Source organism: Hyperolius riggenbachi, chromosome 6 (genome assembly GCF_040937935.1).
Source record: "Hyperolius riggenbachi isolate aHypRig1 chromosome 6, aHypRig1.pri, whole genome shotgun sequence".
Taxonomy (NCBI): Eukaryota; Metazoa; Chordata; class Amphibia; order Anura; family Hyperoliidae; genus Hyperolius; species Hyperolius riggenbachi.
In genome coordinates, this window is record NC_090651.1 from 373,223,249 (window position 1) to 373,243,090 (window position 19,842).

General features: G+C 45.2%; 1 protein-coding gene across 4 annotated transcripts in view; it reads right to left on the reverse strand.

Moving 5' to 3' along the window:
* Positions 1 to 18,998: 18,998 nt before the first annotated feature.
* The window catches only part of LOC137521951 (zonadhesin-like), a 173,262-nt gene continuing 172,418 nt past the window's right edge, over positions 18,999 to 19,842 (reverse strand). For all 4 annotated transcript variants that reach the window (XM_068241908.1, XM_068241910.1, XM_068241909.1 and 1 more), the window contains one exon: positions 18,999 to 19,531. In XM_068241908.1, coding sequence (XP_068098009.1) covers positions 19,086 to 19,531 — 446 coding nt within the window. In that variant the 3' untranslated portion in view covers positions 18,999 to 19,085. The remainder of the gene's footprint in view (positions 19,532 to 19,842) is intronic.

Consider the following 19,842-nt stretch of genomic DNA (forward strand, 5'->3'; position numbering starts at 1 on the left):
CAGCTGCAGGCTGATTAATCAGGAAGCAGCCGCTCGTGCGAGCGGCTGCTTCCTGTCAATTCACGGCGGGGGGCTCCGTGAATAGCCTGCGGGCCGCCGATGGCGGCTCGCAGCCTTAATGTAAACACAAGCGGAAATAATCCGCTTTGTTTACATTTGTACGGCGCTGCTGCGCAGCAGCGCCGTAAGGCAGATCGGCGATCCCCGGCCAATCAGCGGCCGGGGATCGCCGCCATGTGACCGGAGACAGCCTGTAACTGGCTGCACAGGACGGATAGCGTCCTGTGCAGCCCGGCTTACCAGGGGGGGCCAGGTAGGAGAGGGAGGGGGAGGATTTCGCCGCGGAGGGGGGCTTTGAGGTGCCCCCCCCCCGCAACACCCGCAGGCAGGAGCGATCAGACCCCCCCAGCACATCATCCCCCTAGTGGGGAAAAAAGGGGGGCGATCTGGTCGCTCTGCCTGCACGCTGATCTGTGCTGGGGGCTGCAGAGCCCACCCAGCACAGATCAGCTACAACAGCGCTGGTCGTTAAGGGGGGGTAAAGGGTGGGTCCTCAAGTGGTTAAGAATGTCAGCAATTTAAATATTCCCCTTGAAAATCAAGAGGTGAATTTTGATTGTTTAGGCTCTACCCAGTTTCCTGAATATTAATTCCAGTCACCCAGAGACCAACTGGGCAAAGTTTGAGAACCCTGCCATTAACAGTGTAAGTATGGCTGCAGTTTATATTTTCCCAGGGAAATTTGTTTTGGTTCTGCCCACTTTTTGTAACCTTGACACACAGTCACTCAGTGACCAAGTTTGTGAGCTTTCAGGTTCCTGGCATCATAAATGTGTGCATGGAAGCAGTTTATCCTTCAGGGAAATCTGATTGGCTCTTTGTGGCCCTGCCCCTTTAGTGAATTTGGACTTCAGTCACCCAATGGCTGACTGTAGCAAGTTTGAAGCCTCTGCCATTAACAGTGTAAGAATGGCAGCAGTTTAAATATTCCCCTTGAAAATCAATAGGTAAATTTTGATTGGCTGTTGTAGGCTCCACCCACTTTTCTGAATCTTTATCTCATTCACCCAATGACCAAGTGTACGAAGTTTGAAAACCCTGCGATTAACAGTGGAAGAATGGCTGAAGTTTACATTTTCCCATTGAAAATGAATGGGAATGAAATTAGTTTGACTGTTTTATGCTCCGCCCACTTTTCCTGGAATTGTAACCTCGGTCACCAAGTGACCAACTGTGCCAAGTGTGGGGACTCTGGCTTGATTACTGTGAGAATGGCAGCCTTTTCCATTTTTTCCATTGACATGAATGGGTGAAATCTAATTGGCTGTTTGTAACTCCGCCCAGTTGTGCAGGAGGGACCCGAGACCCCCAGAACATATCATCCCAGGTAGTAAGGGATTTGTATACCAAGTTTCGTTCAAATCGGTCAAGCCGTTTTCGCGTGATCGCGACACACACACACACACACACACACACACACACACACACACACACACACACACACACACACACACACACACACACACACTGTACACACACTGTACACACACACACACACACACACACTGTACACACACTGTACACACACACACACACACACTATACACACACACATACACACACACATACACACACACACACACACTGTACACACACACACACACACACACACACACACACACACACACTGTACACACACACACACACACACACACACACCGTACACACACACACACACACACACACACACACACACACACACACACACACACACACACACACACACACACACACACACACACACACACTGTACACACACTGTACACACACACACACACACACACTATACACACACACATACACACACACATACACACACACACACACACACTGTACACACACACACACACACACACACACTGTACACACACACACACACACACACACCGTACACACACACACACACACACACACACACACACACACACACACACACACACTGTACACACACACACACACACACACACACTCTGTACACACACACACACACACACCGTACACACACACACACACACACACACACACCGTACACACACACACACACACACACACACACACACACACACACCGTACACACCGTACACACACACACACACACACACACACACACTATATATATAGATAAAATACTTCCTCCCTGTAGCTGAATTTATATAGCCGTAAGAAATCTCGGCTTTATTCAACGCCCTGTAATAGCCCAAACAAAAGATGTTCTCTTTGTAGCCGAATTTATATAGTTGTAGAAAATCTTGGCTATATCGGATGCCCTTTTATAGCCCCCCCCCCCCCAAAAAAAACGATTTCACCCCCTTATAGCGGAGATTCGCAGCAAATAACATTGAAGTCTGTGGTGGAGCCCTTTTTACACAGATGGGTCAGGTGCCCGTTTCAACTGATACCGTATGTCCCAATCCATCTAACAACACACAGGTCTGACAACCAACCGCATCTTACGAATATTGCCTGTGTATTTCCCATCCCATGTGATGTGATCTGCCTTCATTATATTTACCAATTGCAGGATTGCCTGTAGTGATTTTCATTACTGCTGTTTGTATTTCTGGCCTCACTGGTTTCACACCTATTACCTGGTAGCTTTTGTGTAACTTCAAACAGGGTCTGTTGATTTGCATTATTAGAGACTACCCTCTGATTGATTTGCATTAGTAGAGACCACCCCCTGCTGCTTAATATCCTAATCTACGCTCAGTTCAGGAAGCCTGGCTAAAGGTGGCCACTAACAGTCCAATTTCTAGTGAAAAATCATTCGAGTAATCAGAAATTCTGATTGGATTTGTTGTAAACAATCTCAGTAGATGGGCACAATCGATTATGAACGATTATAAAAATAGTTGTCCGATTGGATTTTTGTCAAATCAAAATTTGGATTTTTCTTGTTGGTTCTGATAGATAGAAAGCAAACATTGGTTCATTGATGGTGTAATGAACGATTTTCTTCCAATCAGAAGTTGGACTGTTAGTGGCCACCTAAAGTATATAAGAAAGGCTTATAGTAAGCTTTGGGTGACGTGTTAAGGTGGCCACTAACGGTCCAATTTCAAGCGAAAAGTCGTTCGAGCGATCAGAAATTCTGATTGGATTGGTTGTAAATAATCTCCATTGGTGGACACAATCAATTATGAATGAGTGAAAAAAATGTCGTCCGAATGAATTTTCGGCGAACCAAAATTTGGATTTTCTTGTTGGTTGTGATAGATAGGAAGCAAAGATTGGTTCGTTGATGGTGTAGTGAACAATGTATTACAATATTTCACTTCCGATCAGAATTTCTGATCGCTCTGATTATTTTTTGCTAGAAATTGGACCGTTAGTGGCCAGCAGGGCCGGATTTCTGGAAAGGCCACAAAGGCGATAAAATTCAGCAGGGCGCAGGACTTGGAGAGATAAGAGGTCACATGTCAAAGTAAATCACTTCTGCTTTGCTCTATTCTGCCTGAATTCCAGAGATCCCTGCATCTCTCTCACTGCAGAGTGTGTGTGATGACAGTATCTATTGTCATCTGAGGAACTTGTCCAGTATAATGAGTGGGGACATACAAGCTGCTGTGAGAAGAAAAATATATGGGCTCAAGTAGTAGAACTTTTGAGTTCAGATTAGTTTTTTTATGCAGCACGCATTCATGGACAGGAATTATCAGCTCTCCTCTCCCCCTGACTGATGTTTTATTACTTGGTCAGAGCTGTTAAAGACCTGAGACCTGTTGAATTTATGGTTTGTTTTCTTTCCTGACAGCAACATTCTCTTTGCTACAGTTTAACTCTTTCCTGACATGTTTTAGAAGCTGCAAAGCATTGTTCTGTGTTAGCCATCAGTGAAAGCAGGATGTTTTGAAACAGAATGACAACTGTATTGCATTTATTTATATTTACAAAACAATGTATGCATCTCCTGCTGACTGTATATATAGCTGTGTGTCCTACTCCTAACATCTTGTATACAGGAACAAAGTCTGAAGATGACTCATTAGCCAAAGGCTCACTATTTTATTTTGGTTAGCCAATAAATATTATCATTCTATTACAAAACGTAAAAACTTCCTGCTGACTGATTAAGATCTGTCTTAACTTGCCCCAAGTGCTAAATTGTCACTGTGTAAAGTACACCTGAGCTTATGCTAGATACACATGATGCAATTTTCTGACAGATTTACTGTCAGATCGACTATTTCCAACATGTCCTATCTGCTATCCGATAGATTTTCTGAATGATTTTTTTCATAGAAATGAACGGAAAATCGATTGAAAAATTGATTGTAAATCAGATCAGACATTGGAAATAATCGATCTGACAGTAAATCTGTCAGAATTGCATCGTGTGTACCTAGCATTATACGACATCTATGCCAGCGTGCGTAGTTTGGGATCCTTCTACTTACCTGTTCTCTGGGTTGGATGGGCTTCTCTCCTTTGCGCTGCACCATCACCTGTTTGTGACTCTGACTGAAGCAAGTCGCACAAAGGACAAAGAAGCAGTGCATGCTCTGTCCTTTCTGGCTTCTTGTTATTATGCACTCCTGTACTGATGTGCACAGCAGCCGAGGCTTGGAGTGTTATGGGTATGTGTACTTGACAAGTGCTGCTCATATATGAGCATCATTTCTGAATTATGCAAGCCCAGAACACTATCGGCTGCTGTGCATCCAGGCTGGAGTGCAAAATTACATGCAGTGGACAGAGCATGCACTGCTTCTTTGAACGGGGGGGGGGGGGGGGGGCAAAGCAGCAAAACAGACAGGAGCCCATGTAACCCAGTGATCACTAGTCAGAGTTGGACAGAATGGGGGGGGGGGCGGTTGGTGACAGCCGGCCTAGGGCGCTGGAAAGTACAAATCCGGCCCTGGTGGCCAGCTTTAGCTAGGTGTGCTTTTTAAAGGCCTTTAATTCACTAAGCAGTTTAGACTAGTCTACAGACAGTTTTCAGTCTCCTGATGGTTTGGTGTAATGTTTTAGACCTGTTTTTTGACCTGGTCTAACATTCAGTAATTACACAATTCACAAAGGCAAACAAGGAGTAACCACGCCCACTTTTTCTGACAGAGATTAGACCAGCTGATTTCTGTAGGTAAAGTAATTCTGTGAGGTATTTTAGATGTGAGGATAGAACCTTTTGAATTAATTATTAAGGAGTTTAATTGTATCCAGAGAGCTCATCAGAGGAGAAGGATGTCATTCATAGCTACTCTTTGTAAATTGCATCTTTTGATCATTTCCACTGCTTTACCGACCTAATTACCAAGGGCTCGATTCACAAAGCGGTGCTAACCCAGTTAGAGACTTTAGGCATAATAACCATTGCACCACGCTGGTGAAAAGCCAGTTTAGGCGTGATAAGTTTAGGCGTGATAAGTTTAGATCGCGCGCAAAATCCCGCACGCAAAGCAGCACCATTAAACTCTATTCGAAGTGCACCAGACTTTGCTAGCGCAAAACTTTTGATCAGCTGTGCACTGCGGTGCTAACCCAGTTGGTGCTTAAACTTATCACGCCTAAACTTATCACACCTAAACTTATCACGCCTAAATTTATCACACCTAAACTTATCACACCTAAACTTATCACGCCTAAACTTATCATGCCTAAACTTATTTTAGGCGCGATAAAGGGCTTTTCACCAGCGTGCTAACTGTTAGCACCGCTTTGTGAATCAGGCCCCAAATGTTTTAGACCAGGTCTAAAAACAGGTCTAAAACATTTGGTAATAATGAATTCCACTTTGATGCTACTGACTAAATCATCAGTAGACTAAAAACCATCTGTAGACTAGTCTAAACTTCTTATTGAATTGAGGCCAATGGGTAGCTTTTTAAGGGTGGAACAATCAAATTAACTAGAATACACCAGACATTCAACACACCAAAGGTAAATGTCTCTGATTGATAACCTTTTGATTGCTTATATAAGGGTGCTGCTGGGTGCTCCAGGGTGACAGCGTGGGTGAGCGCTATAGGGGCTTGATTCACTAAGACAAATAGCATGCCTTATCAGAGTTAACACGCATTATCAGAGTAGCACAACGAGTACTATGAACTTATGTCTGCTAATTGGCAATGACGAGAGCTCCACTTTGATTGGCCTAATAGGCTGCTTGTCACTTGACAGAAAAATTGACAGGCAGCCTATTGGGCCAATCAAAATGCAGGGATAATGTCCGCAGGGGCTAGGGCAGTACGAGTGGAGCTCTCGTCATTGCCAATTATCAGGCATAAATTTGTAACACTCGCTGTGCTACTCTGATAAGGTGTGTTAACTCTAATAAGGTGTGTTATTTTTGATAAGGCATGCTAACTCTGATAAGGCATGCTATTTGTCTCAGGGATTCAAGCCCTAGATGAGGTGGGGAGGGAGGAGAGGGGGAGCTTGCAGGAGGGAGAATGGAGCACAGCTCTAGCTGTACTCTGTATAGCTAAAGCATCTTTACATTTTGGCTCCTCCTTGGTCTAATAACAGACCAATGAGGATCAGTAGGATTCCCTTAGGCATGACGGTAAGCAGCGTGTGTGTTGGCGGGTGTGCGGAGCGGTGGAGATCTTTAATCAAGGTCGCAAGATAGAGGATATTGGCGTGGGACTTTACCGAGGATATTGGCATGGGAACTTTTTTTTTTAAAGGTACAGGAAAGTATTTCTGGTTAATCATCCTCAATACTAAGAATAAGTATTAAAAGGTGACAAATGCAATTATACTTGGATAGAATAATATGGGATAGTAGGTAATGAATGAAAATGGGAAGCACGATGGCATACTGGTTAGCGCTCTCGCCTTGGCCCTAGACTACAACACATACACTACACAATACATACATAGAAATAGAACTATGGTAGGAAATTAGATTGTGAGCTCCTCCGAGGGACATTTAGTGACAAGACGATATACTCTGTACAGCGGTGTGGAAGATGTTGGCGCTATATAAATACAAAATAATAATAATCCTACTAATATAATAAATGGGAAAGTTCGGATGTTTGGATGTTTGGATGTTTGTTACTCGATCACGCAAAAATGGCTGAACGGATTTGAATGAAATTTGGCACACACATAGTACATTACCTGGAATAAAGTATAGGATACTTTTTATTCCCATAACCAAAAATGGGGCGGAGACAAATACAAATTTCACTGGAAAATGTAAACTGCAGCCATTCTTACACTGTTAATGGTAGGGTTTTCAAACTTTGGACAGTTGGTCGCTGGGTGACTGGGATTACTATTCAGAAAGGTGGGTGGAGTCTATAAAAGCCAATCAAAATTAACCTATTGATTTTCAAGGGGAATATTTACATTGCTGACATTCTTGCACTATTAATGGCACAAGCCTCAAACCTGGTACAGTTGATCATTGGGTGACTAGGGTTCAATTTCAGAAAGGGGGTGGAGCCACAAATAGCCAATTACATTTGTTTCATTTCAATGCAAATTATTGATGCCAAACACCGCAAAGATCACAAACTTGGTAATTGATTAATTGTGTGTTAGGGTTAGAAAAGTAGGCACAGCCAACACCAGCCAAATACATAAATGGGCAATGCCGGGTCATAAGTGGGCGGAGACAAATACAAATTTTACTGGGAAAATGTAAACAGCAGCCATTCTTACACTGTTAATGGTAGGGTTCTCAAACTTTGCACAGTTGGTTACTGGGTGACTGGGATTAATATTCAGAAAAGTGGGTGGAGTCTATAAAAGCCAATCAAAATTAACCTATTGATTTTCAAGGGGAATATTTACATTGCTGCCATTCTTGGACTGTTAATGGCACAAGCCTCAAACCTGGTACAGTTGATCATTAAGTGACTAGGGTTCAATTTCAGAAAGGGAGTGGAGCCACAAACAGCCAATTAGATTTTTTATATTCCAATGCAAATTATTGATGCCAAACACCACAAAGCTCACAAACTTGGTAATTGATTAATTGTGCGTTAGGGTTAGAAAAACGGGCACAGCCAACACCAGCCAAATACATAAGCGGGCAATGCCGGGTCATAAGGGGGTGGAGACAAATACAAATTTTACTGGGAAAATGTAAACAGCAGCCATTCTTACACTGTTAATGGTAGGGTTCTCAAAGTTTGCATAGTTGGTTACTGGGTGACTGGGGTTAATATTCAGAAAAGTGGGTGGAGCCTACAAAAGGCAATCAAAAATTACCTATTGATTTTTCAGGGGGAATATTTCATTGCTGCCATTCTTGCACTGTTAATGGCACAAGCCTCAAACCTGGTACAGTTGATCATTGGGTGACTGGCGTTTAAATTTATAAAAGGGGGTGGAGCCACAAACAGCCAATATGAGTTTTTTCATTTTAATGCAGGTTATTGATGCCAAGACAGCAAAGCTCACAAACTTGATCATTGAGCAATTGATTAATTGTGTGTTAGGGTTAGGAAAAGTGGGCGCAGCCAGCACCTGCAAAATACATAATCGGGCAATGCCGGGTCATCAGTAGGCGGAGACAAATGCAAATTTCACTGAGAAAATGTAAACTGCAGCAATCCTTACACTTTTAATGGTAGGGTTCTCAAACTTTGCACAATTGGTCACTGGGTGACTTTGGTTAATATTCAGAGAAGTGGGTGGATCCTACAAAAGCCAATCAAAATTCACCTATTGATTTTCAAGAGGGAATATGTAATTGCTACCATTCTTGCACTGTTAATGGCACAAGCCTTAAACCTGGTACAGTTGGTCATTGGGTGACTGGGGTTCAAATTCAGACAAAGGGGTGGAGTCACAAACAGTCAATCAGATTTGTTTAATCTCAATGCAAATTATTGATGCCAAAAACCGCAAAGCTCACAAACTTGGTTATTGAGTAATTGAGGTGTTAGGGTTAGAAATAGTAGGCGGAGCCAACACCAGCCAAATATATACCTGAACAATGTTAGGAAATAAGTGGGTGGAGAAAAATAAAATTTCATTGCGCAAATGTAAACTGCAGCCATTCTTTCTCTCTCTCTCTCTCCCCTCTCTCCCTCCCTCTCTCTCTCTCTCTCTCTCTCTCTCTCTCTCTCTCTCCTATTTGTATTTGAAAAAATATCAGAATTGCTATTCAAAGTTCGGATAGTGGAAAAAGTTCGGATTATCTGGGTAGTTCGGATATACGAAATCTTGCTGAGCACCACTGACTGAGGGTATCTTTTGGGGGGCTCACTGCAGCTATATTGTGTGGTGCAAATTGTCGGGTGCTGTGCAATCATTCCAATTTGGGGGAGGGGGGGGCACATCCTCACAAGTTTGCCTCAGGCAGCAAAAAGTCTAGAACTGGCCCGAGGATCAGAATGTTAAAGCATAAAGTTCTGTGCTTTAAAGGATCGAAATAAATAAATGACGTAAGCAACTTGTAAGAATGTGTGGCACTGGAGGCAAGGGGCGTAACTACAGGGGAGCAGTCCCTGCAACTGCAGGGGGGCCAGAGCTGCAAGGGGTCCCTATACAACTGCTTCACTCCCTCAGGTAAAGGGCTCTATTCTTCAGGTCAGGTGTTTTGTGACTACACTTGTTATGGGTGTGAAGATTATGATGGCCGCACCTGTTTTATGACCCTTGTGAGATGGACCCCCAGGCTGTGAGGGGCACCTGGGGGGGGGAGGCAAGTGAAAGGGTGTGAACATTGGGGGCAGGGCATCAAAGTTTTGCTTCCCATGATTTGCAGTTACGCCCCTGACTGGAGGGGCTGAGTGTATAATAATACCCCACTACTTACCAGCCGTACTCCAAGACAAGCTTTGAAGCACTTTTGGGAAGTCACTGGTGGCCAGGGATGTCTATAGCCATTTTGTCACTCCAGGTGAGAAAACCTGTGGCCCCCGCCATACACCCCCCCCCCCCCCACATACTGTTTCGCCCCCACGTATTGCAGAAGCATTTCACCAGAAAATAATCACAATGTGGCAGTGTTTCACCAGAAAATAATCGTAATGTGGCAGTGTTTCACCAGAAAATAATCGTAATGTGGCAGTGTTTCACCAGAAAATAATTGTAATGTGGCAGTGTTTCACCAGAAAATAGTTGTAATGTGGCAGTGTTTCACCAGAAAATAATTGTAATGTGGCAGTGTTTTACCAGAAAATAATCGTAATGCGGCAGCGTTTCACCAGAAATTACACTTATTGTGGCAGCGTGTCACCAGAAAATGCACATAAATGTGGCAGCGTTTCACCAGGAAGTATGCAATGCAGGCAGCGGTTCATCGGAAAATACACGTAATGTGGGCAGAGAAGGCACAGAGGGACACAGCAGCTGCTGCCTGCAACTTACGCTAAGCAGATGCAGCAGAAGCCAGTAATAGAACACCCATGGGGCGGGGCTTAGTCTGGGGCGGGGCTTCATCCAGAGGACTAGGCTTAATAAAGCAACATGGCGCCCCCAGGATCAATGGCACTCCAGTCAATCGCCTGTACTGCCTATGCCTAAAATCGCCCCTGCTGGTGGCATATAGCATTGCTTCTTGCATGACCTGTCACCCAGTATTTTTCAACAAATGTCAGATGCTTTAATATTTATGTATGGTATGATTACTGCATACTTACCCCCCCCCCCCCCCTTTTGTTCCCCTGTATTCCTTTAGATATCTCACATGGGCAGTGCTCTCTAATCCTTTTGTGTCTTGGAATTTGTAATACATTTTATTCACTGTGCTACTTTTGTTATTGTCATTACCAATGCTGTATTTTGTACCAATTCTGTATCCGGTATATTGCTGTACACCATTGTCTGTATTGTTATGTAGCCCTCCCTTTTTGTTTCTTACTTTTTACAGTGCCATGTAATATGTTGGCGCTTTATAAATCAATAATAACAATATTTGGAATTTGTTATTATTTGAAAGGAAATATATATTGCTGTTTAACCTTTTGAGGACCACTGGTGTAAATCCAATGCTGCCCTTGAGGCCGCCTAACTCTGATGCGGCGTAGGATTTGCACCATCCGTCGTTTCCGCTCCCGACGTGATCGTGCGCACCCGAGAGGGGAGATTAAGCTGTCATATGACAGGTGACATCTCCCCTCAGTGATCAGAAGCCATCGCGTATGGCTGCTGATCACGTGATCACTACTATCGCCAGCGGATCATAGTGATCACCATAAGAGCTGCGGCATTAGGGGGGAAAGAAGAGGACCCACTCACCTTCCCACCATTCCCCCGGTGATCGGTACTCCCCTCCGCTCTGGCTAGTATCCCCGCTCGCTCTGGCGTCAGTGCCGGGTCCCGGCTTGACGACGTCATCAAGCAGCGACCCGGAACTGAGCAGCAGTACGAGTGGGGATGCCGGCCAAAGCGGAGGGGTCCACTGCGGCTCATCGGCTACAGGGGGGACACACAGCGCAGCTACCAAAAGTGGGGATTTGGCTGCCTGACCCCCCCAAAGGCTCCCCCCGCAGTCAAATTCACCTGATCCTTAAGTGGGTTAGGCAGCTGGTCCCCAATAGGTTAAGATTTTCTTGTTTTTAGCTGGAAATCGCTCTCTCCTACACGTTATTGAGTACCTGTATATCCTTGAATATAAGTCGACCTCGTGTATAAGTCGACTCCAATATTTGACCTTCTTAAAGTGGTCTGAACATCAGCATTTCTACTTTGCTCTACAAGATTCCCTACAGATTTAACGCTACTATCTGTGACGATTGTGGAATCGTCTCCGTGGTCAGCGCACCAGACGTGCGCTGACGCGACAGATTTCCTCCACAAGCGTATTATTGAGGACACCCAGGCTAGGCGCTATGCACCTGCAGAGGGAAATTCCTGTCGGCAGGTGGAGCTGTGGAGTGCAGAGGAACAGCTCCTCTGCCCTACCACACACGCCAGACAGGAATTGTACGAAGGGAAGAAACGCAATCGCAAGAGAAGCGATTGAGAGTGAGCACAGAGACAGATTGTGTGTGTGTGTGCATAAAATTAGTCGCCAACCCGCGACTGTGCACACACCACAGCAGATAAGAAGCAGGAACGCGATCGCGAGAGGTGCGATCGCCAGACGTGACACAAGGTTACAGCAAGGCGGAGCACGAGAGTAGCAAAGGCACAGCAAAAAATACAATAAGTAGATACGGAAAATAGCAAACGCTAGCTAACCGCGAACACCGCACTCATTCGCAACAGTGCACGCGGTTATGCGCGGTCTCCACGTGATAAGCACAATAGAGACAAGCACGCCTAACTAACCATTAACAGACAAACATAAAACAGAGGACGCGAGCGCTTGCTTAACGGTTACCTCACCGAGCCTCCAGCAAGCAGCAGACAAGACAGACACACGAAAACAGGGACAAGCGACAGAAGGATCCCCAGCGCTAGCGAAAAGTGGCTAGCGCGATCCCAGAAGACAGAACAGAAGGATCCCCAGCGCTAGCGAAAAGTAGCTAGCGCGATCCCAGGAGACAGAGTAGCAGAACAGAAGGATCCCCAGCGCTAGCGAAAAGTAGCTAGCGCGATCCCAGGAGACAGAACAGAAGGATCTACAGCACGAGCGCAAAGAGACTAGTGCGATCCAGAGAAGATAATAACAGAACAGAAGGGCCTACCAGTAGCAACCGACCGCTGCTCTGGTTAGCACCCCACAGACAGACAGAATAGGCAATACAAATAATACAATCCTAACTAGACTAGGGAATCTGCCTAGCGCAGTCCCACGAATAACTCTAAACTAATCTTCAACGAGAAGTAGCATGGCTGACACTCACTAGGAGTGTATACTACATAGCAACGGCTGACACTCCAGCAGTGTCCATCAGGAACAGACCATGGAAGGGAAATGTCCAGCAAAGCATTCTGGGAGCAGAATGCTTTTATAGTGCCAGTCATCAAAAGAAGGCAGGTAACGGATTTGCATGACTAATGTATGCAAATCCCTCAGCAACACAAGCTGCAAAACTGACAGAAGGTCTCTCTTAAAGAGACTTGCAGAATGCAGACGTGAACAGTGGTCAAAACGCTGCCTGTCTGCACAGGCAGCTGAGCAGATTCTCACACTATCCCAGAAAAAAAATTGTAGCGGAACATCATTGAAATGGTTAAACACAGCATCTTGTCCTGCAATGGAAAGACTATTCAGCTTGAGATCCGCATCCAGACTGGAGATAACAGTGTATTTGTTTACATTCCAATGTTGTTACATTTGTGTGTAAACAACTGAAAACACTCTCTGAGAAGCTTTCTCTGCTTCAGGCATACACACAGTTCAGAACAGCTCACTAGAAGGTTTTAATATATAATAAAAAGCAGCTGGAATAAAATGCAATGGCAGCTTTCAAGGCAAGACAAACTACACTTTGGAAACTTTTAATTTGTAGACAGACAATATTACTTGTGCACAAAAGCAAATATGACAATTATATGATTGATAAATAGTAGGAAAACACATTTTTTTTGAATGTTATGTCAGAGTTTAAGAGCACTTTAAGCTAGATTTTTTTTATTGACTCAAGTATAAGTCTACCCAGTAAAGTTAATGGCTGCACTTGGGGACCAGGAGGGGTTAATGACTGTACTGCATATACAGTGTTGCAGCCAATAACTCCTCCAGGCCCCAAGTGCAGCAATTATTCACACCCCTTCCCGCAGCCCAATATTTTCCCCCTGTCCCTTACCTTGTTAATTGTTGTGGCCAGGACTTTCAGACCTGTGTTTTATTGGGATTTCCTTTATCAAAAAAGTGTCACTTACCACAGGGTAAATTGCTGCAAATCGGAATGTCACTAACAGTACACCTATTTAGAAATGGCCCGAACTGTTCGCTGGCAAACAGCATTCTGCGAACCTTCTGAATTTTGCATTTGTAGCGCACATTTGGCATGTTTGACCCGCCCCCTATACATGATGATCGAGCTAAACTTTGACCACTTACCTCACAGTCAGCCGACACAGCCAATCAGCTAGTACCCCCTCCTAGACCCCCACCCCCATATTGAGAAACAGTTGTGGTGGTCATATTGGATTCATTCTCTGCTGGCTGCTGACTGTTAGTGAGAGCAGAGTCAGACTTGCAGCAGGTAAGTAGGGAAAGCATTAGCTAGGCCTGTGTTCTTGTTCCTCACTTGCTGTGAAAGCACCCCTAACAGCCCTTTTGAGAGCCAGACCATCGGTCTCCAGTGTTTTTTTTGTGTACGACACTCCACTGGCCACTGACACCCAGAGCTGTGTGCACACTACTGCTGTTGCCTCATTAAGTTGCACATACAGTACCACTCCTGTGCATTATTGTTTCGCTGTATTCTGATAGTACTATTGTATCTCTCTGTGTGTGACAGCCCACTAACACCCAGAGCTGTGCATAATGTGATTTCTGCCCTTTAGGGATTAAAACCCGACTTTGCGTCAACTCCGTAATTTTGGCGGGACTTTGGCATGGATCCCATTCTGGCATGCCACATGAGAGGAGGACTACAATCAGCCCTGACTGGAGGAAGCAGTCTGACTATTACTTTTGATTGCTTTAAAGGGATTCTGTGGATCTAAAGAACAATAACTGAAACCTAGGGCTTCTATCGGCCCCCTGCAGCGGTCATGTCCCGCTCCGTCCTCCTACGCTCCTCTGTTCCCTGCCGTCGGCACCGATCCATTATTCGTCTAACTAGACGACTAATGCTCGCTCCCGCTGGCATCTCCTGGAGCTCACTGCGTAGTGCACCTGCGCAGTAAGCTCCTGATGACGCAGCGAGAGCGAGCCTCAGTTGATCGCCTGGATCAATTGGACCGGGACCAGCGGCGGGGAACCGAGGATCGGAGGAGGACGACGCGGGACATGAAAGCTCCAGGGGGCTGATAAAAGCCCAGGTAAGTGTCAGGTTTTTTTGTTTTGTTTTGTTTATGATCCACAGAAGCCCTTTAAAGCATACATGTAGTGATGTTTAAATGGAAAACTGGAAACCTCTGTAGTGGGATATCCATGGATAGCCTAGAGGCTTCCTGGATCCTCCTGATGAAGATGTTTCTAGTGGCTGCAGTCCTGCCATGTGTGAGGGCATCTGTCTTGGCCATGTGCGAATATAGTCTGAGCATGCCCAGAAGAAACACATTTTTGTGCACGTCTGTTTGCGTACGTGATATGAGGCTAGCAGTGCATGAGTGCTTTGGCCTACTGGGCATGTGCAGACCTTACTCACGAAATCACAGCACATGTGCACTTGCGCATGGACAGGAGCTCTGCCACAAGAAGAAGAGGACCATTTGGAGGAAGTTTGGGCTAGAAGTAGGTCTGAAGTCTCTGTACCATCCAGAAGCTTCTCACTACTGAGGCAGGATATCCACATTTTACCTCCCTTCGTCAGTTTGCTTTAAAGGGAACCTGAGATGCAAGGGACATGGAGGCTGCCATATTTATTTCCTTTTTAAACAATACCAGTTGCCTGGCTATCCTGCTGATCCTCTGCCGTTAATACTATTAGCCATAGCTGCATGCTTGTTTCTGGTGTGACTCGGACACTACTGTAGCCAAATAGACCAGCAGGGCTGAGAGGCAAGGCAACTGGTATTGCTTAAAGGGAAACGAATATGACAGCCTTCATATTCTTCTTACTACAATTGTTCTTTAAGTGGAACTGAAGTGCAAGGGATACAGAAGCTGCCATATGTATTTCCTTTTAAAGTGGACCTCAACTCTTGCACAGGATAGAGGGAAAACAGAGAAATGCACCCTGTGTATAATTAGGGAATTTAGCCTGTCTAATTCCCTCTCATCTGTGACTAATCACCACTGTGATTTGATCTCTCAACTGTGTCAGTTGGCTGCCTCGGCAAAGCAGCTTATTTGTAAACACAGGATGTTAACCCTATGTCTGCTTCCATTAAAGCAGGAAGTAGACATACTGCAGACTTATTGCAGGATTTGTGTCTGCTGTAGTAAAGAAATGTTTTTTTTTTCTTTAAAGGTTATTATACTGTTGCTTATCTTTTAGGGCAGAGCGGAAGTTCTGAGTTCAGGTCCGCTTGAAAGGGAACCTGAAGAGCAAGGGGTATGGAGGCTGCTGTATTTATTTCCTTTTAAACAATACCAGTTGCCTGGCTGTCCTGCTGATGTTACCGGATGCAGTAGTCGGAATCATACACCGGAAACAAGCAAGGCCTATGGCTAGAAGTATTAGAGGCAGGTGCTCACTGATCAGCAGGAGAGTCAGGCAAATTGCATCATCGAGGCTCGGTTCTAAAAACGAAATCACAAACATCAGTGATTTGTGATTTTTAAAGCGATTTTTTTTCCCCTCCTGGTGCTCCACTGCGCACTGCATTTTTTTTAAAAGCGCTTTTCTAAAGCACTTTTGCAGAGCGATTTTTTTTATTCACTCCCTGACTCAAGTCAGGAAGTGAACACTTTGATTCGGAAAAGAATAAATACAATATATTTATTCTTAAAATCCAGAACGTAATCACCGCACAAAGCGATTTTTTAGCATTTTGCACTTTTTCTATACCTTCCTTCGGAGCAAAATCACCCTAAAAATGGTATATGCAGCGCTTTGCTGAGCGGAAAGCGGATGAAATGTGCTGATATGGACTATCCCATAAGGATTCATTGCACTAGCGATTTCAGGGCATTTTTAAAAATCGCCAACGCTCAAAACAATCTCAAAACATCGTAGGTGTAAACAAGCCCTAATCATGTGTCCAGGTATAAGCCTCCACATTTCTCTCAATTTAAAGCAAACCAGAGATGTACAGTGGCTTGCAAAAGTATTCGTTCTTTGGACTTCATGGTGTTCTTTGGACTTCACGGTGTTGTTGCTCCCAATATTCTCTTAGACAACCTCTGAGGCCCTCACAGAGCAGCTGTATTTATAGTGACATTAGATTACACACAGGTGCACTCTATTTGGTCATTAGCACTCATCAGGCAATATCTATGGGCAACTGACTGCACTCAGACCAAAGGGGGCTGAATAATTACGCACACCTCACTTTGCAGTTATTTATTTGTAAAAAATGTTTGGAATCATGTATGATTTTCGTTCCACTTCTCACGTGTACACCACTTTGTATTGGTCTTTCACGTGGAATTCCAATAACATTGATTCATGTTTGTGGAAGTAATGTGACAAAATGTGGAAAACTTCAAAGGGGCCGAATACTTTTGCAAGCCACTGTACATTTCTAAAGGTTTGATACTTACCCGGGGCTTCCTCCAGACCCATAAGCTCATCTAAGTCCCAAGCTGTCCTCCCGCAGTCTGCCGTTCAGCTGCAATCAGCCCCAGTAACTGGCTCTGTCGCGTCAGTCCAGGTCTACAGCGCATGCGCAGGAGGTCCGAGCATGCGCAGAAGACCCAGACTGGATCCGACTGAGACAGTTTCCGGGGCTAATCGCGGCTGAATGGCAGACTGCGGGAGGACAGCTTGGGAATCAGGCGAGCTTATGGGGCTGGTGAAAGCCCTGGGTAAGTATCAAACCTTTAGCATTTGACGTCTCTGGTACACTTTAAGTGCACTTTAAAGAGAACCAGAGATGAAGCACCCTCTTGTATTTTACCTTATAAATAAGTGGGAAAATGGCAGTAAACACCTAATCTGCTCTCTGTTTCATTGTTCTCTGTTTAATCTGACTGTTACCACCTCTGATAAGAATCCCCGACTGAGCACTCAGTCTAGCTTTGCTACGGAAAGATTATAGCTGAATCTGTCTTCTCTGGTGTCTTTTCAAGCCCAAGCCTGCCTCCTTGTGGCTCTGCTATAATGACTCAGCAATAATCATTCCCGGCAAAGCCAGACTGCATGCTCAGTCCAGGATTCTTTTCAACAGCTGATAACAGACACTTTTAGCAGTGAGGATGAAACAGAGAGCAGGGTAGGTGTTTTCTCTAATGTTCCTACTGATATATATGGTAAAATACACAAGGGTGCTTCGTCTCTGGTTCCCTTTAAGGTACTGGTTTTCCAGAGTAATATTGAAAGACACATTTTTATAAATAAGGACAGAAGCACGCAACTATCAGAAATCGAAAGGAAAGTGTGAAAGTCTGACACTTTATAAATCACTCCCATTGTGAAACTCTCCATGTGCAACAGTCCTCATACCTGACGCTCAATGGTGGAAATTATGAGCCAACATTCCTCCAGGGAGACCAGGAAAGGAGCTGATCTCACAACTGATACCGGAGTAAGGGCCTGTTTCCACTGGCCGCATTGCCGCCGTGCGGTGTGATCGCCACACCTCCAGGGCCGGATTTGTACTCTTTACTACCCAAGGCTGCTGTCACCAGCCACCCCCTTTCAGTATAGGTAGCTAATATGACCCCTTCCCTGCAGTATAGGTAGCCAGATGACCCCTCCCCTTTCAGTACAGGTATTAGCCAGATGACCCTCCCCCCCTTTCAGTATAGGTAGCCAGCTCGCCTTCACACCGCAGCAGCCATCAGTGTCACTCATTTCTCCACTTGTCTCCAGTTCAGAAGCTTCCTTTCCATCTCCAATACTGCCCAAGTCTATAGCTGCACGCCACAATGCAAACATGCACAGAGAGCAAGGTGGCTGTTGCACAGGCAGCTAGCAGCAGAGTACGGCGGTCAGGCGCTCGCCTGGTCTCCCTGAATTGCAGCATTTGCAAGCTTACAAATGCTGCACCAGTTTAGCCTGCTGCTTTGGTGCCCTAGGCCATGGCCTACATCCGGCCCTGCGCAGCGCACTGCATACACCTGCATGTACTTCCGGTCATGCCGCTATGAGGTTCGGCTCAATACAACCCCTATGGGGCCCGCATGCAAACTGCAGAAAACTGCAGCACGCCAGTATCCATAAATTTAGCATTATAACTGGAAATTCACGTCAATGAGTAACACTGACTGCAGTTTGGTATGCGGTGCAGTGTTGTGCAGCGATTGCACCGCATGTAGTGGAAACAGGCCTTATAGAGAGAGGTGATCAGCATTAACCTCCCACCACAGAGACTTCATTAGCCCAGCAATGCCTATGGACAAAACTCAGGACACGTTTCAGTTGGATGCTTATATCTTTATTGGCAGACGTTCATAGCTCTCTACATAACTCTGTATTGCTGACAGGTCTGCGTTATAAACACATAATTCATGATCGGGGTGCGTATTCAGTATATCTCGATGGACATTCCTCTGGGAGGATACAGGCACCAGACTCTCCACTCTGAAAAATATATGATTTCTGGCAGAAGCAGCCTTGCACACAAGGCAAGATACATGGTCTGTCCCCAGCTCCATAGTTCTCACAGTTGTCTGGGCAGGCCGTTCCACAGCTCTGGAATTCTTGGTGGGCACCACATTCCTCTCGTCCTGCAGATAGAATGTTAAAGGGACGGAACTTGGGACATTGATCTTGGTGGACACAGAGATCAGAACTTTCTTCCTTGAAAACATACGGATACTGGCAGGTGCAGCCTGAGAAACAGGAATAGGGACACTTTGTGTTCGGCTTGTTATAGTTCTTACAAGTCTTTTTGCAGGACAGTCCACAGTTTTCCCATTGTTTGTGTGGATCCGTGCAGCTGTGTTGTCCTCCTGCATATAAAAGATAAAAGGGTAGAGCTTGTATCACTGACAATCCTGCATGCCCCCCCAAAAAAATGCAACAACCCCAGCAAATATGAATTCATTTTATCAGTTTATATAACACAGAGCAGGCTTAACCACTTAACGACCGCCTAACGCCGATAGGCGTCGGCGGGTCGTTAGTGGTATAGGATGGAAACGGATCGAGCAGCCTTTCCATGCTAGTTCACGGAGGCTGTCTCCGCAGCTCGCCGGCGAAATGTAAACAGGCGGGGAAGAAATCCCCGCTGTTTACATCACGCGCAGCAGCGCCGTGATGT